General features: G+C 36.2%; 1 protein-coding gene and 1 long non-coding RNA gene across 11 annotated transcripts in view; one reads left to right on the top strand and one right to left on the bottom strand.

Annotated features, from left to right (window-relative positions):
* Nucleotides 1-22,032, top strand: part of DMXL2 (Dmx like 2) — a 151,947-nt gene that overhangs the window by 37,783 nt on the left and 92,132 nt on the right. For 7 of the 10 annotated variants that reach the window (XM_082444557.1, XM_082444558.1, XM_082444556.1 and 4 more), the window contains exons 4-7: nt 1,658-1,736; nt 2,559-2,694; nt 3,337-3,403; nt 21,554-21,732. The exons of 1 other annotated variant lie outside the window; for it this stretch is intronic. In XM_082444557.1, coding sequence (XP_082300683.1) covers nt 1,658-1,736; nt 2,559-2,694; nt 3,337-3,403; nt 21,554-21,732 — 461 coding nt within the window. Of the gene's footprint in view, nt 1-1,657; nt 3,404-21,553; nt 21,733-22,032 lie in introns of those variants that run through there. 2 more of the 10 variants (XM_082444560.1, XM_082444561.1) reach the window with 2 other exon arrangements.
* LOC309654337 lies at nt 1,642-21,577 on the bottom strand. The gene is made up of 2 exons (XR_014260162.1): nt 16,937-21,577; nt 1,642-16,605 (listed from the first exon to the last, which is right to left on the bottom strand). It is a non-coding gene; the product is annotated as an uncharacterized lncRNA (long non-coding RNA).

Genomic DNA, 22,032 nt, shown 5'->3' with positions numbered 1-22,032 from the left:
TATGGGAAAAAAATCTGAAAAAGAATAGATGTATGTATATGTTTAACTAATTCACTTTGTTGTACACCCGAAACTAACACAACATTGTAAATAACTATACTCCAGTATAAAATAAAAATTACATTTAAAAAAAAATGGAAAAAAAAATCAGATTCCAGACCTCACTCCCCAAATTTCTGCAATGTAATTGGTCCACAGATTACACTCTGAGAAGCACTAATGGAAAGAATATTAGGGATAGCTTTAGTTTTAGGAATGATTTTATTATTACTGTAAAATAGTTCTGTGGAGCAGTATTTAAAATACTGTTGTGACTGTTGTTGGGTCAGCAGTGATAGGGTTTAAAAAATAACTTTTTCCCTGATTAAAAAATATAAAATTACTTTTGGATACTGAAGTTCAGGTTTTATAGTTGTATTTTAAGATTCCACCTCTAGATAGTCATGAAATCTTGAATAAATTATTTTATTGTTAAACATTTTAAAAGTTTTATAATAAGAGAGGGCATTGCCATTTATTAAATTATTACTTGCCAAGCAATTACTGTATAACTTGCCTATAAAAAGCCTTGACATGGCTTTACATTGCACTGTACTTTCACAAAAGAACGTTTTATGTTTGTCTGCTGCAAAGAGATATCTAAACTTTTTTACTTACTGTATTTCATAGGAAAGAGCTGTGACTTTTAAATTTTAAATCTTTCTACACTTTAGAATGGAAACAGTTAGAAAATAGAATGGAAATTATTCAAATATAGGTCAGGTTTGTGGGTTTTATATATTATATGGTTCAAATTTGTTGGCTTTTTGGAAGGTATATCTAGTTTTATTTTAGACATTGACTCCATAGGATTGTGTTAATTTGTACTTCTTTCTAATGTGCATTTACTTTGTTTTTATAAACATTTATTGAGCATCTGTGTACCAGTCATTACAACACTGAATACACAAAGCTCATTATGGCATAATTCCTGCCCTTGAAGAGTTGCAGTGTAATAGGAGAGTCAGATATATAAACAAATAATTCAGTGTGACCAGTGTTATAATGGTAGAATATAAGTAAAAAGTGCTCTGAGTGCTGCCAGGATGTCAGAAGAGGCTTCACTGCAGAGGTGATGATTTAGCTAGATCTTGATGTAACCATAGGAGTTTGCAGGCGGAAAAGAGAGGAAGGGATACGCTAAGAATAAGAATGTGTTTATAGGGGACTCCCCTGGTGGTCCAATGGAGAAGACTCTGCGCTCCCAGTGCCGGGGGCCCGGATTCTCTCCCTGGTCGGGGAACCAGATCCTGCGTGCATGCCGCAACTAAGAGTTTGCATGCCGCAACTAAGAAGCCTACATGCCTCACTGAAGATCCCGCATGCCGCAACGAAGACCCCGCGCAGCCAAAAAAAAAAAAAGATTGTTTATAGACATGGAAGGAAGCCTGGGAGACATGCTTTGTTTGGGCGTGGCAAACAGCCTGATATGGTAGAATAGTAAGTGGAATCATTGGAAATTATTTTAAAAACAGTATTTTGAAAATAATAGTGAAATATTTACATCTTTCTTTCAGATCATAGTCTTCAGTTGAAGAAAATGATAATATGGTAGTGCTTGTGGATATTACTTTGAAAACATATCTGTCTCTTTTTTCTTTCTCTCTGTATGTTTCAGCAACTCAAGTGTCAGTGGCTTAAAACTGGGCAGTTTTTTTTGAGTTCCGTGACATACAATTTAGCATGGGACCCTCAAGGTATTTAGCAATTATCTTTAGAAATTATGAAAAGTTAATATTTGTTTTAAGTGTGTGATTACAATGTGATATAGTCTCCCATAATAAGAAAATGATCAGTAGTATTCTCTTTTTGCTAGTGAATGAGTATACTTTTTTCTTTTTCATATACACTGCTTTGTACAGTGCTTAATTTACTGTTAGTTCTGTGCTTTCCCCGCTACTTTTGAATGTTTTGTTCCAAGAAACAATGATGATTTCTTTTATTAATTAATGTGCTGCACTTTACTCCTACTGTTTTTATTAAGAAATAAAATCAGAAATAAAACAAGATCAGAAAAACCCTATCTCATTTTGTTATTTGTATTTCGGGAAATTACTGTCTTTAATATTGAAAGTTTAGAAACTTTTAATGATAATGGCTGTTGTCCCTTTTTACATTCACAACTAGTGAGGGTAATTTTAATAGTCCATGTAGAAAAACAAATTTCATTAATCTTTAGTTATGTCTTATATCCTGAGAATATTCTGTGTTGTATATATCAGAGTTTTTCGGGGTTTGTTTTGTTATTCTACTTCTGTTGTTTTTTTTTTTTTTTAAAGTTTTACCTGATAGACAATAGCTCTTTGTCAGGAGGCTTTTCTTTTTTGTTCTCAAGTTTCCCTCAAGTTTTCTTGTCAGTGGATTCTCACTTTTAAATGGATATAATCCACAAGTGTTTTTCATAGACAATATTGCTTATTTTTCACAGAATAGTTTATAGACCTAAGCAGAAGCCCACATGTGCATTTATTTCTCTAGATAATCCTTGCTTATTCATCTGAACATTCTTTAATTTTCAGATAACAGATTGTTGACAGCAACTGATTCTATTCAGTTGTGGGCTCCTCCAGGAGGTGACATTCTGGAAGAGGAGGAAGAAATCGATAATAAAATTCCTCCTGTTTTAAATGATTGGAAGTGCATCTGGCAGTGCAAGTTAGTGTCTAACTCTGTTATGTTCATTAATTAAAAAAATGCTTCCTGAGATATGTTCTTAGAAGCCTAGAAAAATAGACTTTTTCTAACCAAAACCCATTATAACATCATCCTTTAATCTGTGCTACAATTGATTGTTTTAAAAAAGGATGAAAATATTTTCATAGTTAATAACCTCAGGACTTGGGTTGAGAAGGTTGATATGTAGGAATTATTCATTAATGCAGGAGATATAGGTGGGATAGGGAGAGGGAAGATGTGAAAGTTGTGAGACACTCTTTCAAGTGGAAGGATTATGTGAAGGGATCCATTAACAATATGGAGTATGTGAAGGGATCCAACTAGCCTGGGAAGATGATGAGCTCAGTTTTCAAAATGTTACATTAGGGTGTTGGTGGGGCATGTAGGTTGTGATATCATTTATGCATGTTAATTGCATTCTTCTTTGGCTCCCCAAAGTGAGCTTTGGATTAGCTTTAATGAATTAATTTGTATTTTTAGGGAGGTGAAATATTTAGATTTATTTTTAGAGAGGTGAAAACACTCTTGTTTTGATGATATTATGAAAATCTTATTTTGACCATTTATATATATAGTGTTCCAGATTTTAAAAATGCTAACTGTTCAATTTTGTTTTTTTAGAACCTCAGTATCTGTACATTTGATGGAGTGGTCCCCTGATGGTGAATATTTTGCTACTGCTGGAAAGGTAAAGGACCAAACAAAACATAAACGGAAAAAACAAAACATAGGTGTTCTTTGTTCATTCTCATTTTCAGTTTTTTCATCTGTAAAATTAGGATAATCCTACATTACAAAGATGGCCTGAGGAATAGTGATAGTTTTTATAAACGATCTGCTATGTTTCCCATAAGTAGTTGGCATTTGGGAAATAATGGCTATTATTTTTATTCTTATTTGACCCGTGTGAAAATTTATGGTTTTTAAAATTAATTTTTAGGTTTAAAAAATAGCATATGTACATAATTTGAAAAGTAAAATATTGCTACTAGATTTACAATGAAAAGATGCACTCCCTTCTTCTCACTCTTAATTCCTGTGTCCTAGAGGCAGTGATTCTTAAAATTGCATAGTTTAGTATTTCTTTCCATATTCTTTAGTAACTTGATTATGCTCCCATTTTTAAATTTTTAAATTTTTTTTCCTTTTGGTTTTATGTATCATTTCTGGCCTTGCTACTATGGAGGCTGAGACTTTAGTTCTCTAGCTGATGTCCCAACCTCATCTCCACTTAGCACATACACATATTCACTTCCCTTCCTCCTGTCTTTCTGATATAAGCATCTCATAATATTTGGGAAAATCACTATTTATTATTCACATTATTAGGAGTGTATAAAAGATTTTTCATGGAATAATTACTTTGGTGTTAATAATTACTTTGTTTTACTGTTTGCTTAGTTTTCTATATACCTAATTCATCCCCCACACCTCTGACATTCTTTGGATCTTCTCTCAGTATAATCCCACATAGGAGGTATCCTGGAAATGTCTGTTCTCTTTGCTCCAATCTGGCTTAGTTATTCTCTGAGTCTAAAATAGTAGAGCTCTCATATCAGGATTTTCTTTTACCAACCTCGGGAGATTCTCTTTGCCCATCTCCTTTGTTAAATTCCCTGTTTCTTCACATCATTTATCATCTTCTTTTCCTTGTTTTGATGGAGATATCCTCCAGTAGGTTCCTGAGAAAAGATGAATGGGAAAAAAACATTTTTGAGGCCTTGCAAGTCTGAACAGTTCTTTCTTCTTTGTTATGCTTTATTTGATTGGGCATAGCATTGGTTGGAACTAATTTTCCTTCAGAATTTTAAAAATCATGCTTCTGTTGCCTTCCAGCTTCCAGTGTTGCTGTTTGAGAGGTATAGTGCCATTATGACCATGCTCTCCCAGCTTGTAGAGGTTTTAAGAATGTTCCCCTTATCCCGGTGTTCTAAAATTTCAAGATATCGTGGTATGGGTCAGTCAGCTATAAATATTTAGTATGTCTCTCTAAGGGATAAAGACTTTTTTTGTGCAGGCAATTTGATGCGCCTGTTCAGTCTGAAAACTCTTGTCCTTCAGTTCAGGGGGATTATTTTATATTATTCCTTTTGTGTTATTTCCCTCCTTTCATGTTCTCTTTTCTCTCTTTCTGGATCTCCCCTTATTCAGATGTGGATCCTTCTATACTGATCCTCTAATTTTCTTTTTTTTAATCCCCTCTTCTTTTTTTTTTTGTTTAAATTCTGGGTGGGGTGTTCAGCTTTAACTTAGAAATAATTTTTTCCTGCTATCACGTTTTTGATTTTCAGGAATTTTTTCTGATTCTATGAATGCTCCTTTTTAAATACATAATATTTCCTAAGTATAAAATGAATATATATAAAACTTATATATAAGATAATAATTAAACAAATGCACATGTATGTACCCACTACGCAGCTGAGACAAAGGACATAAAACTAATGGGTTACTATTTTCTTCTTGCATCTCCTCATTCCCCTCCCACCTATGCAACCAGAATCCTGAATTTTATGTTTTATTTCATTGCTTTTTTTAAAAAAATAGTTTCACAGGTGTAAATTCCCAAAGAATATAATTTTTATTTTTGAATAGTTTTGAACTTATAAAAATGATACCATATGGTTATTGAAATATACCTTCAAGATATTAAAAAATAAATTTGTGATGATATCAATTATGTACTTTTTAGTTAATGTATTCAGTAAGAAAAAATTACATTAAAAAAATAACAGGTTAAAGTTTAATTGTATTTAGTTGTTGTGTATGAATTAAAATTTCCATATTATACTTTACAAGGCAAGGATAGGTTTTCCAAGGACATCAGAATTCACCCAAGGCTTTTTGAGTTAATCTTTAGTTGTAGAACACTCACCTGTTTTGTGGTTGAATAATTACTTGGCACAGAGGTAGTTAGTTGCTCAGTAGTTGATGACATTGTAGACAGGAGGACTGTATAACATTATAGGCAGAAAGACTGCGATCATGTGCGGTTTAGCAGTAAACTAATAAATAATGGTTTCAATGTAGTGAGGAATGTAAAAAATATTTGGAGGTATCTGCAGCAGCTGTCATGTAATATTAAAACATCTGTGATCTCTGTTAGAGACAAAGTCACAAGTACTGCTAACATCATTTTGGTATGTTTATATTCATAACAAATTTAGCATTTCCTTCAATTAGCAGTTACAAAAATAGAGAAGTAATTTTTTTCCCCTACTCAAGTTCATTGTAACTCTGGGTCTTGGTTTTCTTGGTTTCTCAAGAAGCAGACCCCCAGGCAAGGATTTGAGTTCAAGTAATTAATATGGGCAATGCTCACAAAAAAATATACTGGATTTGAGGCAGGGAAGTGAAGGTGCTTTAAAAAGAGTGTATTATCATGCAGGTGATTAACAAGATTAAATCTCTGGCTAACTCTGGGAGCCCTCACAACATTATGTTCCTCACACTTGTTCTTCAGACACATCACACATACACACATGGGTTGAAGGCTGGTGAGAGCAGAGCATTAATTCTCAGCACTTACAAACAATTCCTGGAAAACTCAGGCAAAGATATGTAGATGCTGTCAATTGGAACTGCCTCACTAAAATGCTAAGGCATGAGAGGATACAGTTGAGGTATCAAAAATATTTTTTATATCTTGAATTCTATCTGCAGGTGCCTTGGGTCAGAAGACCTCAGAACCTCTGGTCTAAAATCTGGACATTTAATTTTTTGTCTTCCACATTTAGATCTAAAACCTATGTGGAATAGTTTTTAGGTATGGTTTGAGGAAGAGGTCAGGTTTCACTTTTTCTGTATGGATATCCAGTTGTCCAGCACAATTTGTTGAAAAGCCTCTTGTTTCTCCATTGCTCTTTATTGCCACCTTTGTCAAAATCAAATGTCCACACTAGTGTGGCTCTGTTTCTGGATTCTTTTCTCTAGTCCATTGGTCTTTCCTTGTAGTAATGCCACCTTTGTTGCTATAGCTTTTAAATTGTCTTGATATCTGGTAGAGCAAGTCTTCCCATCTTGTTTTCCTTCTTTAAGATTATCCTATCTATTTTTGGCCCTTTGTATTTCCATATAAATTTTAGAATGAGCATAATAAATTTTATAAAACAAACAGAAAACCTCTTGTGATTTTGATTGATATTTCATTGACTCTGTAGATCAGTTTTGGGAGAATTGACGTCTTTACAGTTGAGTCTTCTCATCTATGAACATGACATAGTCTTTAATTTAGATCTTTTTACTTCTTTCAGTAACGTTTTATAATTTTTTCTAGAGGTCCTAAATATCTTTTGTTAGATTCATGCCTAGGTATTTGATATTTTTGATGTCGAAAATGATATGAATGGTATCATTTTATAATTATTACTGGTATATAGAAATGCAATTAATTTTTGTATATTGGGTTTATACCTAGCAATCTTAATAAACTCATTAATTCTAACAAGTCCTCTGTAGATCCTTTGAATTTTCTATGTGCATAATTCTATTATTTGTGAATAATGGCAGTTTTATTTCATCTTTTCTAACTCTTAAGTGTTTTGTGTCTTCTTTTTTTCTGCAGTATCTAGGACCTCCAGTATAGTGTTGAGTAAAGGTGGTGAGAGTAGGTATCTTTTCCTTGTTCCCAGTATCAAAAAGATGCCTTTCACTGTGTCACCATTAAGTGTCATATTTACTGTAGGTGTTTACTATAGATACTGTTTTTCAGATAAAGGAAGTTTCCTTCTTATTTGTAGATTGCTAGGATTTTTCTTTTTTAAATCACAAATGATGCTGAATCTGAGCAAATACTTTTTCTGCATCTAATGATATTATCATTATTTTCTTATTTAATAAGATGAAATATGTTGGACTTATTTTCAAGTGTTAAATAAATCTTGTGTTTCTGGAATAATCTCAACTTGATTGTAATGTATTGTCCTTGCTGGATTTGCTTTGCTAATATTTTATTTAGGATTTATGAGATCTCTGTGTTAAAGTGAGGCTTGGCAAATAATTTTTCCTTTTTTGTACAGGTGTACCTGGTTTTATTGTGCTTTGCTTTTTTGTGCTTTGCAGATAATGCGTTTTTTAACACAGTGAAGGTTTGTTTCAACCCTGTGTTGTCAGATGATGGTTAGCATTTTTAGTAATAAAGTATTTTTAAATATTAAGGTGTGTACATTTTTAAAGACGTAATGCTATTGCACACTTAATAGTTTTTCTCAAACTTTTTTAGATGTTTAGCCTTTTTTGTTTTTGTTTTTCTCAGCCTTTTTTGTTTTTAATGTATACATTTAACACTATAGATTTCCCTTTAAGCTTAGCTTTATCCCATAAGATTTTTTTAATTCCATAACTTTTGATGTGTATTATTTTTATTATTATTCTAAATATAAATTTTTCTAATTTTCAGTGTGATTCACTTTTTGATTCATGGGTTGTCCAGAGTATAGATTAGAGTCAGGCTCAGTTGTTTTGGGGTGGTGGTGGATGGTGGTATTTTATTGGCGGTGACAACTTTTATTTTGCATTATTAAGTAAAACTTACCAGTAATTTTAGACTAATAACTACTGATACTGTTATGATAGCGACCGGTAGCTGTTGATAGTTACGTACCAGAAACCGTGCCTTCAAAAGCCTATGGGGCAACTGTTTTACAGAAGGGGAAACTGCAGCTTAAGAACTTCCCTGAGAATACAGATAGTCAGAAGGTATAGCTGGGATTTTAACCCAGATGTTTTAGATTTCACAGCACCAAAATCAGCTGGCTTTGTATTTCATTGAGAAAATATTTATTGCAAGTGCATTCATAGGGATGCTTTGAGGCCTGGGTTGAGTATGCATTCTTCTAGGAAAGGTTTATATAGTTTCTGCCAGGCACCTGGAGGCACACCCAGTTTAAACTAAATTCTCAGCTTGGAAGTTGTGCCACACAGTGTGCGCTTGGGTCTCATGAGGCCTGTTTTGTCATTACAGATGCCCAGCGGAGACTTTTTCCTTCGCTCAGAGTTCAGATGCAGATGAACCCTTCCTTACCATATTCCTTTTCAGAGAGGGTTTTTTCTTGATTTCATCCTTTCATTTAGCGATAGTCCTTCGGGGTCTTTTTCTTTGTTTTTTTTTTTTTTTATGGTGTTATGCAGGCACCTCTGATCTGACTTATCACCTTGCGTGAACACCGTGTGTTGTCTCTATGTAGCTACTGTATTTTAAACTGAAGCTCTATGCCATTGGGTGTTGGTAGAGTCCCATATGACAGTCCATGCTCCCACTTTAGCATTTGTGTACTATGTGGATTCTTACGTGAGAAAATAGATGTAATCAGAAGAGAACTTTGATAAACTCCCACCACCTACCTGTATCTGTTCATCTCCCTACATCTGTGCATGTATGTTCTGCCTTCCCTTGGGTTGCCATGGATGAATGGTCTGCTTTTATACAAGGCCAGTTCTTCCACTTGTAGACTAGATTCCGTTTGTCCTTGCTTACGCAGGGACCTCAGTATTGCAGCGCTCTCCTCTCTTCTCAATTAGTTTTCCCTTCTCCATTGGGGCATCACATTAGCATATGTTATGGACTGAATGTTTGTGTCCCCCCTCCCCATTCATATGCTGAAGCCCTAACCCTCCAAAGTGATGATATTTGGAGATGGGACCTTCTGGAGGTTAAGGTTAGATAAGGTCATGAGGGTGGCCCTCATGATAGGAACAGTATACCCTTATAAGAAGAGATACCAGAGAGCTTGTTCTCTCTCTACCACATGAAGACACAGTAAGCAGGTTGCTGTCAAAAAGCCAGGAAGAGAGTTCTCACCAGAACCTGACCATGCTGACACTCTGATCTTAGACTTCTGGCCTCCAGAATTGTGAGAAAATAAATTTCTGTTGTTCAAGCCGCCCAGTCTATAGTATTTTGTTATGGCAGCCTGAGCTGACTAATACAGCACAGCATACCGAATGTGCTATAATCTTGCCCATTCTAAAACAAACGAACAACAACAATAACAAAAACCATCTCTTGACCTTCTCTCTCAGTTTCTGTTAATTCTGTGCCCTCCTTATAACACCTCGAAAGGGTTGCTTATAGCTGCTGTCTCCAAGTTTTTCTCCTCATTTTCTATTGCAATTGTTACTCTCTTTACCCAGAAAAATCCTTCCCCCAGAGACCTGCGTGGCTTTTCCCCTTAACTTCTTAAATGTCACTGTCACTGTTTAAAGCACCCCTTTAAATTGCATCTCACCTACCACTGTACTTTCTATTCCCTTTGCCTGCCTTAATTTTACTTGTAACACTATCACTAGGAGTTTGTATTAGTTTTCTGTTATTGCGTAACAAATTGCCACAAACTTAGCAACTTAAGACCACACATTTATTATCTCAGCTTCCGTGGGTTTGGTGTCCGGACATAGCTTAGCTGGGTGCCGTGATCAGGGACTCTAAAGGCTGCAATAAAGGTGTCAGCTGGGATGAATTCTGACCTGGAGACTTGACTAGGGCAGAACCCTTTTCCAAGCTCACTCAGGTTGTTGGCAGAATTTATTTTTTTGTAGCTGAATGACAGGGCTTGTAGTCGATTTCCCTCATACATTCTTAATGTTTCTGATTATCTCCTTTTGCTCACCCAGTGTGTGACGTTTGCCTCTACTGTGTGTTACAGCTGGCTAAACTTTGAGACTATTTTAGGATATAAGGTCTTTTGACAGGGTCACTTGTTGCTTTAAAAACTATTAATGAGCCATGAAAGATGATCATTATTCATTGTCTAAACATCTTCTGATTATTTGAACTCCCTAATGAATCTGAAAGATACCTTTGTGCTTCAGACAAGAATAAGTAAAAAGACTAAAAGTATGTCCTCTTAAATGGAGCAACTAGATTTTAAGCTCCTCAAAGGCGATTCTGTTTGTGCGCTCCATAATGCCTAATACCTTTCTTCTCTGAATTTTTATTGCACACAGCCTTAGCAATTGATTATTGAGTATTTTTTTTCATTGTATTAGTCACGTTCCCTTAAGCTTTTAATGTTCAATTCTCCTAAGAGCTAAGTGTTTCACATTTCTGAGGGAAAGATAAGAATGCCTTTGAGATTGACATATATAAAATAGATAACTAATAAGAACCTACTTTATAGCACAAGGATATATATATATATCCTATTATATATAAAATAGATAACTAATAAGAACCTACTGTATAGCACAGGGAACTCTACTCAGTACTCTGTAATGACTTATATGGGAATAGAATCTAGAAAAGAGTGGATAACTGAGTCACTGTAATCTACCACTAGAAGGCATTTTCCAGCGCCTCTGCTACACATGACAGAATTTCAGCTCAGGTGTTTGGGGACTCAAATCCAATTACCTTCAGGATTTTTAATATTATAGTTCATTGAGTACTTTTGATGGTAAGATCTATTTTTTAAAAAAAATAAATTTATTTATTTATGTATTTATTTTTGGCTGCGTTGGGTCTTCGTTGCTGTGCGCAGGCTTTCTCCAGTTGCGGCGAGTGGGGGCTACTCTTCGTTGTGGTGTGCGGGCTTCTTATTGCGGTGGCCTCTCTTTGTTGCAGAGCATGGGCTCTAGGTGCGTGGGCTTCAGTAGCTGTGGCGCCTGGGCTTAGTTGCTCTGCGGCATGTGGGATCTACCCAGACCAGGGCTCGAACCCGTGCATCGGAAGGTGGATTCTTAACCCACTCTGCCACCAGCGAAGTCTCAAGATCTATTTTTAATAAGTGTGGTAAATTAAATTTTTAGAGGGCTCAAGAGTATTTTAACTTTTTATCTGAGCATAGAGTCTTACTTATTAAAGAGCCTTTTCCCCCCACAAGACATACCTGATTAAATCTTCAGCTCAAGAATTGTTTTTTTTGGTTTGCTTGCTAGGTGTTTATTTAAATTCTGTTTATGTTTCCATACAAATTTTGAAATTATTTGTTCTAGTTCTGTGAAAAATGCCATTGGTATTTTGATAGGGATTGCATTGAATCTGTAGATTGCGTGGAGTCCTAACCACTGGATCACCAGGGAATTCCCAGTGTGGTCATTTTAACAATATTAATTCTTCCAATCCAAGAATGTGGTGTATCTTTCCATCTGTTTTTGTCATCTTCAGTTTCTTTAGTCACTGTCTTATAGTTTTTTTTTTTTTCCCAAATGTGCCACTTTTGCATAAGGATTATTTTGAACTAAAGGCAACTGAGACCCTGTGAGTTCAAGAGGAAATTTTGCCCCTCCCTTAACTACCTAGAAGAATTTAATTGAGGGTCTTTCCCAGAAAAAGAGTTATTACCAGAGATAAATTTTTTCTGAGTGGCCCATCCGTATGGCAGGGCAAACATCTAATTACCCAACATCTGCTCTTCTTCTTATAGTCCTGGAATTACCCTCCAGTCCTTGGAAGCCCCAGGACCCTATCCCATTCCTTAGCTTAGAATGGCTTAGACCTTTCTGTCTTTGAACCTCTCTTATATGTGGGGTGGGGTTCCAGTATGTATAAAATTCAATTTGATTTTCTCTTGTTAATTTGTCTCATGTCAATTTAATTCTTAAACAACCAGAAAAATCTAGAAAGTTAGAGGGAAGTATTTTTCCTCCCCCACAAGTCCTACAAGACTGCCCTCCCACACACATAATTTCAGAGGCCAGTTGCAAGCCCAGGTTGTTACCTATACTTCTGACCAATGGCTATAAGTTAGAGGTTTCCAAGACCCTCTTCCTTAGGTTTGATTAATTTGCTAGAGCAGCTCACAGAACTCAGGAAATGCATTTACTCACTAGATTACCAATTTATTATAAAAGGATATAACTCAGAAACAGCCAAATGGAAGAGATGCACAGGGTAGGTATAGGGAAAGGGGACAGAGCTTCCATGCGCTCTCAGAGCTTGCCACTCTCCTCAAATCTCCACTGTCTTATATAGTTTTCCAAGTACAGGTCTTTTACCTCCATAGATAGGTTTATTCCTAGGTATTTTATTCTTCTTGATGCAGTGGTAAATGGGATTGTTTCCTTAACTTCTCTCTCTTTCTAAAAAATATTTATTTATTTATTTATTTGGCTGCATTGGGTCTTAGTTGCAGCACGTGGGATCTTCGTTGCGGCACGCGGGATCTTTCATTGCGGCGCGTGGGCTCTTCATTGCGGTGCACAGGCCTCTGTCTAGTTGTGGTGTGTGGGCTCCAGAGCGTGCATGCTCAGTAGTTGTGGCACATGGGCTCTCTGTTTGTGGCGTGTGGGCTCTAGAATGCATGGGCTTAGTTGCCCCATGGCATGTGGGATCTTAGTTCCCTGACCAGGGATTGAACCCGCGTCTCCTGCGTTGGAAGGCAATTCTTAACCACTGGACCACCAGGGAAGTCCCAATTGTTTCCTTAATTTCTCTTTGTGATACTTCATTGTGACTGTATAGAAATGCAACAGATTTCTGTATATTATTTTTTTTTAAAATTATTTATTTATTTATTTTTGGCTGCATTGGGTCTTTGTTGCTGTGTGCGGGCTTTCTCTAGTTGCGACAAGCGGGGTCTACCCTTTGTTGTGGTGCTCGGGCTTCTCATTGCGGTGGCTTCTCCTGTTGCAGAGCACGGGCTTTAGGCGCTTGGGCTTCAGTAGGTGTGGCACACGGGCTCAGTAGTTGTGGCTTGTGGGCTAGAGAGTGCAGGCTCAGTAGTTGTGGCGCACGGGCTTAGTTGCTCCACGGCATGTGAGATCTTCCCAGACCAGGGCTCGAGCATGTGTCCCCTGCATTGGCAGGTGGATTGTTAACCACTGTGCCACCAGGGAAGTCTTGTATATTAATTTTGTATCCAGCAACTTTACCGAATTCATTGACGAGCGCTAGTAGTTTTCTGGTAGTGTCTTTAGGATTTTCTATGAATAGTATCATGTCTGCAAACAGTGACAGTTTTACTTCTTCCTTTCCAATTTGTATTCCTTTTATTTCTCTTTCTTCACTGATTGCTGTGGCTCGGACTTCCAAAGCTATGTTGAATAAAAGTGGTGAGAGTGGACATCCTTGTCTTGTTCCTGATCTTAGAGGAAATGCTTTCAGCTTTTCACTGTTGAGTATGATGTTAGCTGTGGGCTTGTCATATATGACCTTTATTATGTTGAGGTAGGTTCCCTCTATGCCTACTTTCTGGAGAGTTTTTGTCATAAATGGGTGTTGAATTTTGTCAAAAGCTTTTTCTGCATCTATTGAGATGATCATATGGTTTTTATTCTTCAGTTTATTAATGTGGTATATCACATTGATCTGCGGATATTGAAAAACCCTTGCATCCCTGGGATAAATCCCACCTGATCATAGTGTATGATCCTTTTAATGTATTGTTGGATTTGGTTTGCTAATATTTTGTTGAGGATTTTTGCATCTATGTTCATCAGTGATAATGGCCTGTAATTTTCTTTTTTTGTGATACCTTTGTCTGGTTTTGGTATCAGGGTGATGCTGGCCTCATAGAATGAGTTCAGCAGTATTCCTTCCTCTGCAGTGTTTTGGAATAGTTTCAGAAGCAGAGGTGTTAAGTCTTCTCTAAATGTTTGTTAGAATTCACCAGGGAAGCCATCTGGTCCTGGACTTTTGTTTGTTGGGAGTTTTAAAATTACTGATTTCAATTTCATTACTGGTAATTGGCCTGTTCATATTTTCTATTTCTTCCTGGTTCAGTCTTGGGAGATTGTACCTTTCTAAGAATTTGTCCATTTCTTCTAGGTTGTTCATTTTATTGGTGTATATTTGCTTGTAGCAGTCTCTTATGATCCTTTGTGTTTCTGTGGTGTCAGTTATAACTTCTCCTTTTTCATTTCTGATTTTATTGATTTGGGCCCTCCATGGTATGTGTGTGTATATTCCCACAATGAAATACAACTCAGCCATGAAAAAGAATGAAATTTTGCCATTTGCAGCAACATGGGTGGACTTGGAGGACATTACACTAAGTGAAATAAGTCAGAGAGACAAATACTGTATGATATCACTTATATGTGGAATCTAAAAAATACCACAAACTAGTGAATAAAACAAAAAAAGCAGACTCACAGATACAGAGAACAGACTAGTGGTTACCAGTGGGGAGAGGGAAGTGGGAGAGGGCAACGTAGGGGTAGGGGATTTTAAAAAGGGGGTTATTATGGGATTATATGAAATCATGTGTGTGAAACTTTTGAAAATTGTAAAGCATTATATTTGTTCAATGAAATCAAATACTGTTCATGTTTATGAAGTTTATATCTGAACACTTTATATAATTTCTATTTTTAAAAATTTGAATGTAACTTAAAATACCTTGTTTTTTTTCAAAACCATTTTTCTTTAATAGAGGATTACTCTTTTGAGAAAAAACCTGGGTTTTCTAAGGGCTAAGGTGAGAAGAATTTTTGAGGAGGGTGATTTTGGCAGGAAGGGAAGCAGCTGGCTACAGAATGTTCCCTGAAGCTTTTCCTCCTCTTGAGAGCGTGTCTCTGTACCTAGATTTAGTGTTTTGGTTATTTAAGGATTGGCTTATTGACCTTTATTCCCCCTTTAACATGGGAATATCTGTACTTCTTTAACATAATATGTATTTATTATTAAGAGGAACATGCAGAGAAAATGAAAATCGCCAGCCAAATAGCCATACCCCCAGTAAAAAAAAAAATGGCCACTGTTCTCTGTTTAATATATATTCTTTTAGACTTTTTGATGCCTTTGTAAACCATACAGAAGTGTGTGTGTGTACATATTCTTTAAGCTGATTTATTCACTTACTGTATCATAGATTGATGTGTCAATACAGATATATCTTTTCTTTTTAAAGGCAACATAATTTTCCATTATATGAATGAATTTATACCATGGTTTAACTTAACCAGATAACTATTAATGAACATTTAGTGGTTCTAATTTTTTTCTATTGCCATTAAAAATGAACATCCTTTTATATAAATCTTGTTATGTCTTTTTTATAATTAACTTTATATGGTGTAATTAACCTAAAAGGTATAATTAACATAAAATGAAATTATTTTTTAAATGTGCAGTTCAGTGTATTTTGACAAATTTAGAGACCTATGTAATCACCACCACGATCTAGTTATTGGACACTTACATCATCTCAAAAGGTTTCCTTTTACTTCTTCCCAATTAACCCTTACTCCTATTCCTAGTTCCAGATAATAAATAGCTGCTCTGCTTTCTAACACTATTGATTAGATTTGTCTTCACTAGAGTTGTATGTAAATGAAATTGTGTAGTATACTCTATTGTGTCTGAGTTCTTGCACTTAGCACAGTGTTTTGTGATTCATCTATGTTGTGTGCATCAGTAATTTGTTCTTTTTATTTGAGTTGTATTCTGTTATATGGATATATCATAATTTGTTTATCCATTCACCTGTTGATGGACATGTAGGTTGTATGGAGTTTTAGGCTAAAATGAACAAAGCTACTATGACCATTCATTTGCAAGTCTTTGTATAAACATTTCACTTCTCATGGGTAAAAAATACCTATGAGTGGAATTGTTGGGTCACATGGTACGTTACAAAGAAGTACCAGGCGCTTTCCAAAGTTGTACCATTTTGCATACTCACCAACAATTGAATAATATCAGTTGCTCCACTTTCTTGCGAAAATTTGGCATTGTCAGCCTTTTTAACATTAGCCATTCTAATAGTCTGGGTAGTGATGTCTTATTGTGGTTTTCATATGTATTTCTCTGATTTCTAATGATGTTGAGCACATGCTTATTGCCTGTCTGTATACTTTTTTTTTTTTTGGTAAAGTGTTTATTTGTCCTTTGCCCATTAAAAAAATTGGGTTTGTTTTCTCATTATTATAGAATTATAAGAGTTCTTTGTATATTTACTACAATTGAAAGATAAATGTATTATAGATATTTCCTCCCAGTCTGTAACTTGCCTTTTTATTTTTTTTTATTTTTTTATTTTTTTTAACAATGAACATTTAATTATTTTTTATTTTATGGCTGTGTTGGGTCTTCGCTTCTATGCGAGGGCTTTCTCTAGTTGTGGCAAGCGGGGGCCACTCCTCATCACGGTGCGCGGGCCTCTCACCATCGCGGCCCCTCTTTGTTGCGGAGCACAGGCTCCAGATGCGCAGGCTCAGTAATTGTGGCTCACGGGCCCAGCTGCTCCGCGGCACGCGGGATCCTCCCAGACCAGGGCTCGAACCCGTGTCCCCTGCATCGGCAGGCAGACTCTCAACCACTGCGCCACCAGGGAAGCCCCGCCTTTTTATTTTTTTAAACAATGTCTTTTGATGTGCAGAAGTTTCTAATTTTGAAAAAATCCAACATCAATTATTAAAAATTGGTTTGTGCTTTTTGTGGCCTAGATTTAAAAAATCTTTGTCTACCTTGAAATCACAAAGATATTTTACTATGTTTTCTTTTAGAGGTTTTATAGTTTTGACTTTTACTTTTTTTTTTTTTTTTTTAGGATCATTGGCAGGGCTGTTTAAATTTATTTATTTTTTATTTATTTTTTGGCTGTGTTGGGTCTTCATTACTGTGTGAGGGCTTTCCCCAGTTGCGGCAAACGGGGGCCACTCTTCATCGTGGTGCGCGGGCCTCTCACTATCGCGGCCTCTCTTGTTGTGGAGCACAGGCTCCAGACGCGCAGGCTCAGTAATTGTGGCTCACGGGCCCAGTTGCTCCGCGGCATGTGGGATCTTCCCAGACCAGGGCTCGAACCCGTGTCCCTTGCATTGGCAGGCAGATTCTCAACCACTGCGCCACCAGGGAAGCCCCTGACTTTTACATTTTGAGGTGGTGTTTTTGCATTTGATTTGAAGTCAGTTTTTCCCCAAAGGTATATCAAGATATTTCAGTGGCATTTTAAAAAGGCAATCCATTCTCCATTGAATTTCCTAGACAACTTTGTTGAAAATCAGTTTTCCATACATGTGTGGATCTGTTCCTGGCCTCTCTGTTTTGTTCCATTGTGATATATATGTGTGTGTGTGTGTGTGTGTGTATGTGTGTGTATATATCCCCTTATGCTAATAATATGTGTGTTGATTATTGTGGCTTTATAGTTAGTTCCAAAAACAAGTAGTTCCTCTAACTTTGTACTTTTCTTTTAAAATATTTTTGTTGGTGTCAGTCCTTTGATTTCCATACAGATTTTGTCAGTTTCTACAAAAAAGCCTGCTGTGATTTTGATGCTATTTATTTACGTTGTATCTCTATAGAACAATTTGGGAAGAATTGTACATTAGTAACATTTGGTCTTTTTTTTTAATTTTTAAAAAACTAATTAATTAATTAATTAATTTTTGGCTGTTTTGGGTCTTTGTTGCTGTGTGCGGGCTTTCTCTAGTTGCAGCGAGCAGGGGCTACTCTTTGTTGCGGTGTGCCGGCTTCTTATTGTGGTGGCTTCTCTTGTTTTAGAGCATGGGCTCTAGGTGCATGGGCTTCAGTAGTTGTGGCTCGTGGGCTCTAGAACGCAGGCTCAGTAGTTGTGGTGCACGGGCTTAGTTGCTCCACAGCATGTGGGATCTTCCCGGACCAGGGATCGACCCGTGTCCCCTGCATTGGCAGGTGGATTCTTAACCACTGTGCCACCATGGAAGTCCCACATTTGGTCTTCTTATCTACGAATGTGGTACGTTTCTCTTTTTATTTAGGTTTTCTTTCTCTTAGCAGCATTTCATAGCTTTCAGGGTACACAATTTAAGTTTATCTTCCTAATGTAAAAGGTATTTACAGAAATTACATTGCTAATTATTGCTAAATATAGAAATGGAATTGATTTTTGAATTTTGATCCTTAGTCTTATGACCTTGCTTATCAGTTCTAGCAGCCTTTTTGGGTAGTTTTCTTAGGATTTTGTGAATAAAGACAGTTTTACTTCTTCCTTTCTAATCTGTATACCTTTTATTTTTTTCCCTTACCCAGTATATTGCAAGTACTAGGACCTCTGGTACAATGTTGAGTAGAATTGATGAGAGCAGACGTTCTTGTATTGCTCCCAATTTTATGGGAAGAGCATTGTCTTGCACCATTATATATGATGTAAGTTGTAGGTTTATTGTAGAGTCACTCAACTTGATCATGTTGTATATGTTCCCTTTTATTTTTCCTATTCCTATATGCTGAGAGTGTTGTTTTCCCCCATGAATTAGTGTTTCCTTTTGTCAAGTGCTGTTCCTGCATATAGTGAGATAATTATGTAGGTTTTCTTTTTCATTCTGTTACTATGATGAAATGCAATTATTGATTTTTCCAGTGTTAAACCCACTTCACTTTGCTGGGATAAACTCCACTTGGTCATGATTTGTTTTTTTTTAATATACTGATGGATTAGGTTTAAAGGTGTTTGCATCTTTGTTCATGAAAGATATTCCTGTATAGTTTTTTTATATCTTTGGTTTTGGTATCTCGGTAATAATACTGCCCTTATACAGTGAGATCTTTTCCTCAATTTTCTGAAACACTTTGTGAAGGATTGGTGCTATTTCTTCCTTAAATGTTTGGTAAAGTTCATCAGTAAAGCCACCTGAGTCTCAGATTTTAGTTGTAGTTTTAGGGTTTTGTTTTCTGGTGAGAAGACTTGAAATTGTGAATTCAGCATCTTTAATGGATGTAGAGCTATTCAGGTTTTCTATTTCTTCCTTTGTCAATTTTTTTTTGAAATTGTCTTTCGAGGGGTTTAACATATTGTAGGATCTGTAGCCAGGTCCCATCTTTCAGTCTTGATAATGGTAATTTGTGTTTTCTCTCTAAATATTTTTGGTCTTTCTAGATAGATTATCAATTTTATTGATCTTTTCACAAATAGCTTTTGGATTCATTGATTTCTCTATAATTTTTGTATTTTATTTCATTGGTTTTTATTCTTCTTTATATCTCTTTAATATGAGTTCTCTTTGCTCTTATTTGATGCTTCAGGTAGAAGCTTAAACCATTGATTTGAGACCTTTCTTCTTTTCTGATGTAAGCATTTAAAGCTATACATTTCCTTCTAAGCACTAATGTAGCTGCAACCCCCAAATTTTTATGTTTTGCTTTCATTTTCATTCAGTTCAACATATTTTAAAATTTGCCAGGCTTCCCTGGTGGTGCAGTGGTTGGTAATCACCTGCCAATGCAGGGGACACGGGTTCGATCCCTGGTCTGGGAAGATCCCACATGCCACGGAGCAACTAAGCCCGTGTGTCACAGCTGCTGAGCCTGCGCTCTAGAGCCTTCGAGCCACAAGCTACTGAAGCCCACGCGCCTAGAGCCCGTGCTCCACAACAAGAGAAGCCACCACAATGAGAAGCCCGCACACCGCAATGAAGAGTAGCCCCCACTCACCTCAACTAGAGAAAAGCCTGCGTGCAGCAACGAAGACCCAGTGCAGCCAAAAATAAAATAAACAAATTAAAAAAAATTTGTCTTGTAATTTAGAAGTGTTTTTGTTTAGTTTATAAATATTTGGGAATTTTCTAGCTATCTTTCTTGTACTGATTTCTAGTTTAATTCTGTGTGGTTTTAGAGTTTTAGGTAGTAACAGATGAGAATGGTGAGGCTGCTTCATTTGAGGGGGAAGCTGGCGGGAATGGGAAAAGGGTCTTGATTGCTCGGCTTGTGGAGGCTCTCTGACTTTCCTTTATGACTCCTTAAGGGCTCTCAGGTACCTCGAGGGTTTTTGTGGTACATAGTCTGAAACTACTGCCATAGGTCGTGCCGTAAATTTGGGAAGGTGAAGATGATGCTAAGGTGGAGAAAGTACTTGGAGGAAAGCAACTAGTGAGTGCACTGTTAAGTGGTTGTCTCAGAATAAGTACTTAAAGAGATTTGTTGTGTAATTCAAATATCCGAATAAATGAGACCTTAGTGGAAACATACATTATGTAGTATAGATTGAAAATGAATACTAAGATGGAAAAAAACAGAAGTGTTTGTCTAGTCCAGGTGAAAATATTTGGACCTATACGTAATTTCATTGTTTTTTAGAGATTGAGATTTTTACATAAATGTTATCAATTTTTTATTTTCCTTCATGTACTTTTCACCATAGAGGATGAAGCACTATAAAAGATAGTTCCTGTTAAATAAGATAAAATTATTTAGGCCTTTAACAAAATTCTTAGAACTAAGTAAAATGATAAAGTCAGTGCCTATTGTTATACCTTTAAATTTCTTAAGTGGGCATAGAAGTGGTTCCCAAAAACTGCCTAGATGCCCTCTCATCATTTAGAGTAGGAATCAGAACACTATGGCCCATGAACCAAGAATGGATTTTACATTTTTGAAGGGTTCTAAGAAAAAAAAAAAAAAACAACCCAAGAAGAATCTGTGTCACAGGCTGTGTGGTCCACAAAGTCTAACTTAACTTGGCCTTTTACAGGAAGAGTTTGCTGAATCCTGACTTAGAGTAAGAAGCAATTCATACTTAAAAAGGGTTTGTCTCATCCTTTTAGATCTCTTCAAAAAGGAGATGATAACAGTGACAGATAACATGGCTTCTTTCTTATCCAGGCTAGCACCTGGTTCCAGAGTCTTTTCTTTACAGTGACCCTTGTGTATTGAAGTGGGGAAATTTGGCTTCAATCTCTGTTTGAAAAGCACCTTTGCGTAGAGAAGATTGATAATGAGCACACTGACCATTTATTTCTCAAGAATGGTATTATTTAGAATAATAAGCATCATTTTAGGTTTAGTTTTGTATTATATATAGGTCACATTTTAGTTTTTATATATAGCTTAATTTTTTTTTCACACACACACTGTATTTTATTTTTACAAGAGATAAATAAACTGACACCAACAGAGCTTAATTTTTAAAGCTTCTTCAAACCACTTAAATTTTGAAATGTGTAGATACAAATTAATTTTATATTGGCCTATATATTTTCACAGGATGATTGTCTTTTGAAAGTGTGGTACCCTATGACTGGTTGGAAGTCTTCAATTATACCTCTGGATCATCATGAAGTGGAAAGGAGACAGGCGTCTACCCAGTTTTCCTTTGTCTATTTGGCACATCCGCGAGCTGTGACAGGTTTTTCATGGCGTAAAACTAGCAAATATATGCCCAGGTTAGACAACTGTGTCATAGAACTTCATTTTGTATTACTTATATGTTCATAAAAATATTGAAAACAAAGGTCCTTTTAATTGACAAGGTGGCAATGGAGAGCAGAGGTTCTGGGCGTCAACTGCCGGACTTCAGATTCTGCTGTTGTTACCAGCTTCGTGAGCTTTTGACTAAATTTGTTAAGCTCTCCATGCCTCTGTAGAATGGGGGTAGTAGTAGTACCTACCTCAGAGAGTTGTATGAGACTGAAATGTTTGAGTGCTTGTGAATGCTTATACAGACCTTTGCACATAGTGTGCGC

The sequence above is a fragment of the Balaenoptera physalus genome (genome assembly GCF_965194825.1).
Source record: "Balaenoptera physalus genome assembly, chromosome: 2".
NCBI lineage: Eukaryota > Metazoa > Chordata > Mammalia > Artiodactyla > Balaenopteridae > Balaenoptera > Balaenoptera physalus.
Note: the sequence above shows the minus strand (reverse complement) of the source record. Positions and strands in the feature narration are given on the sequence as shown.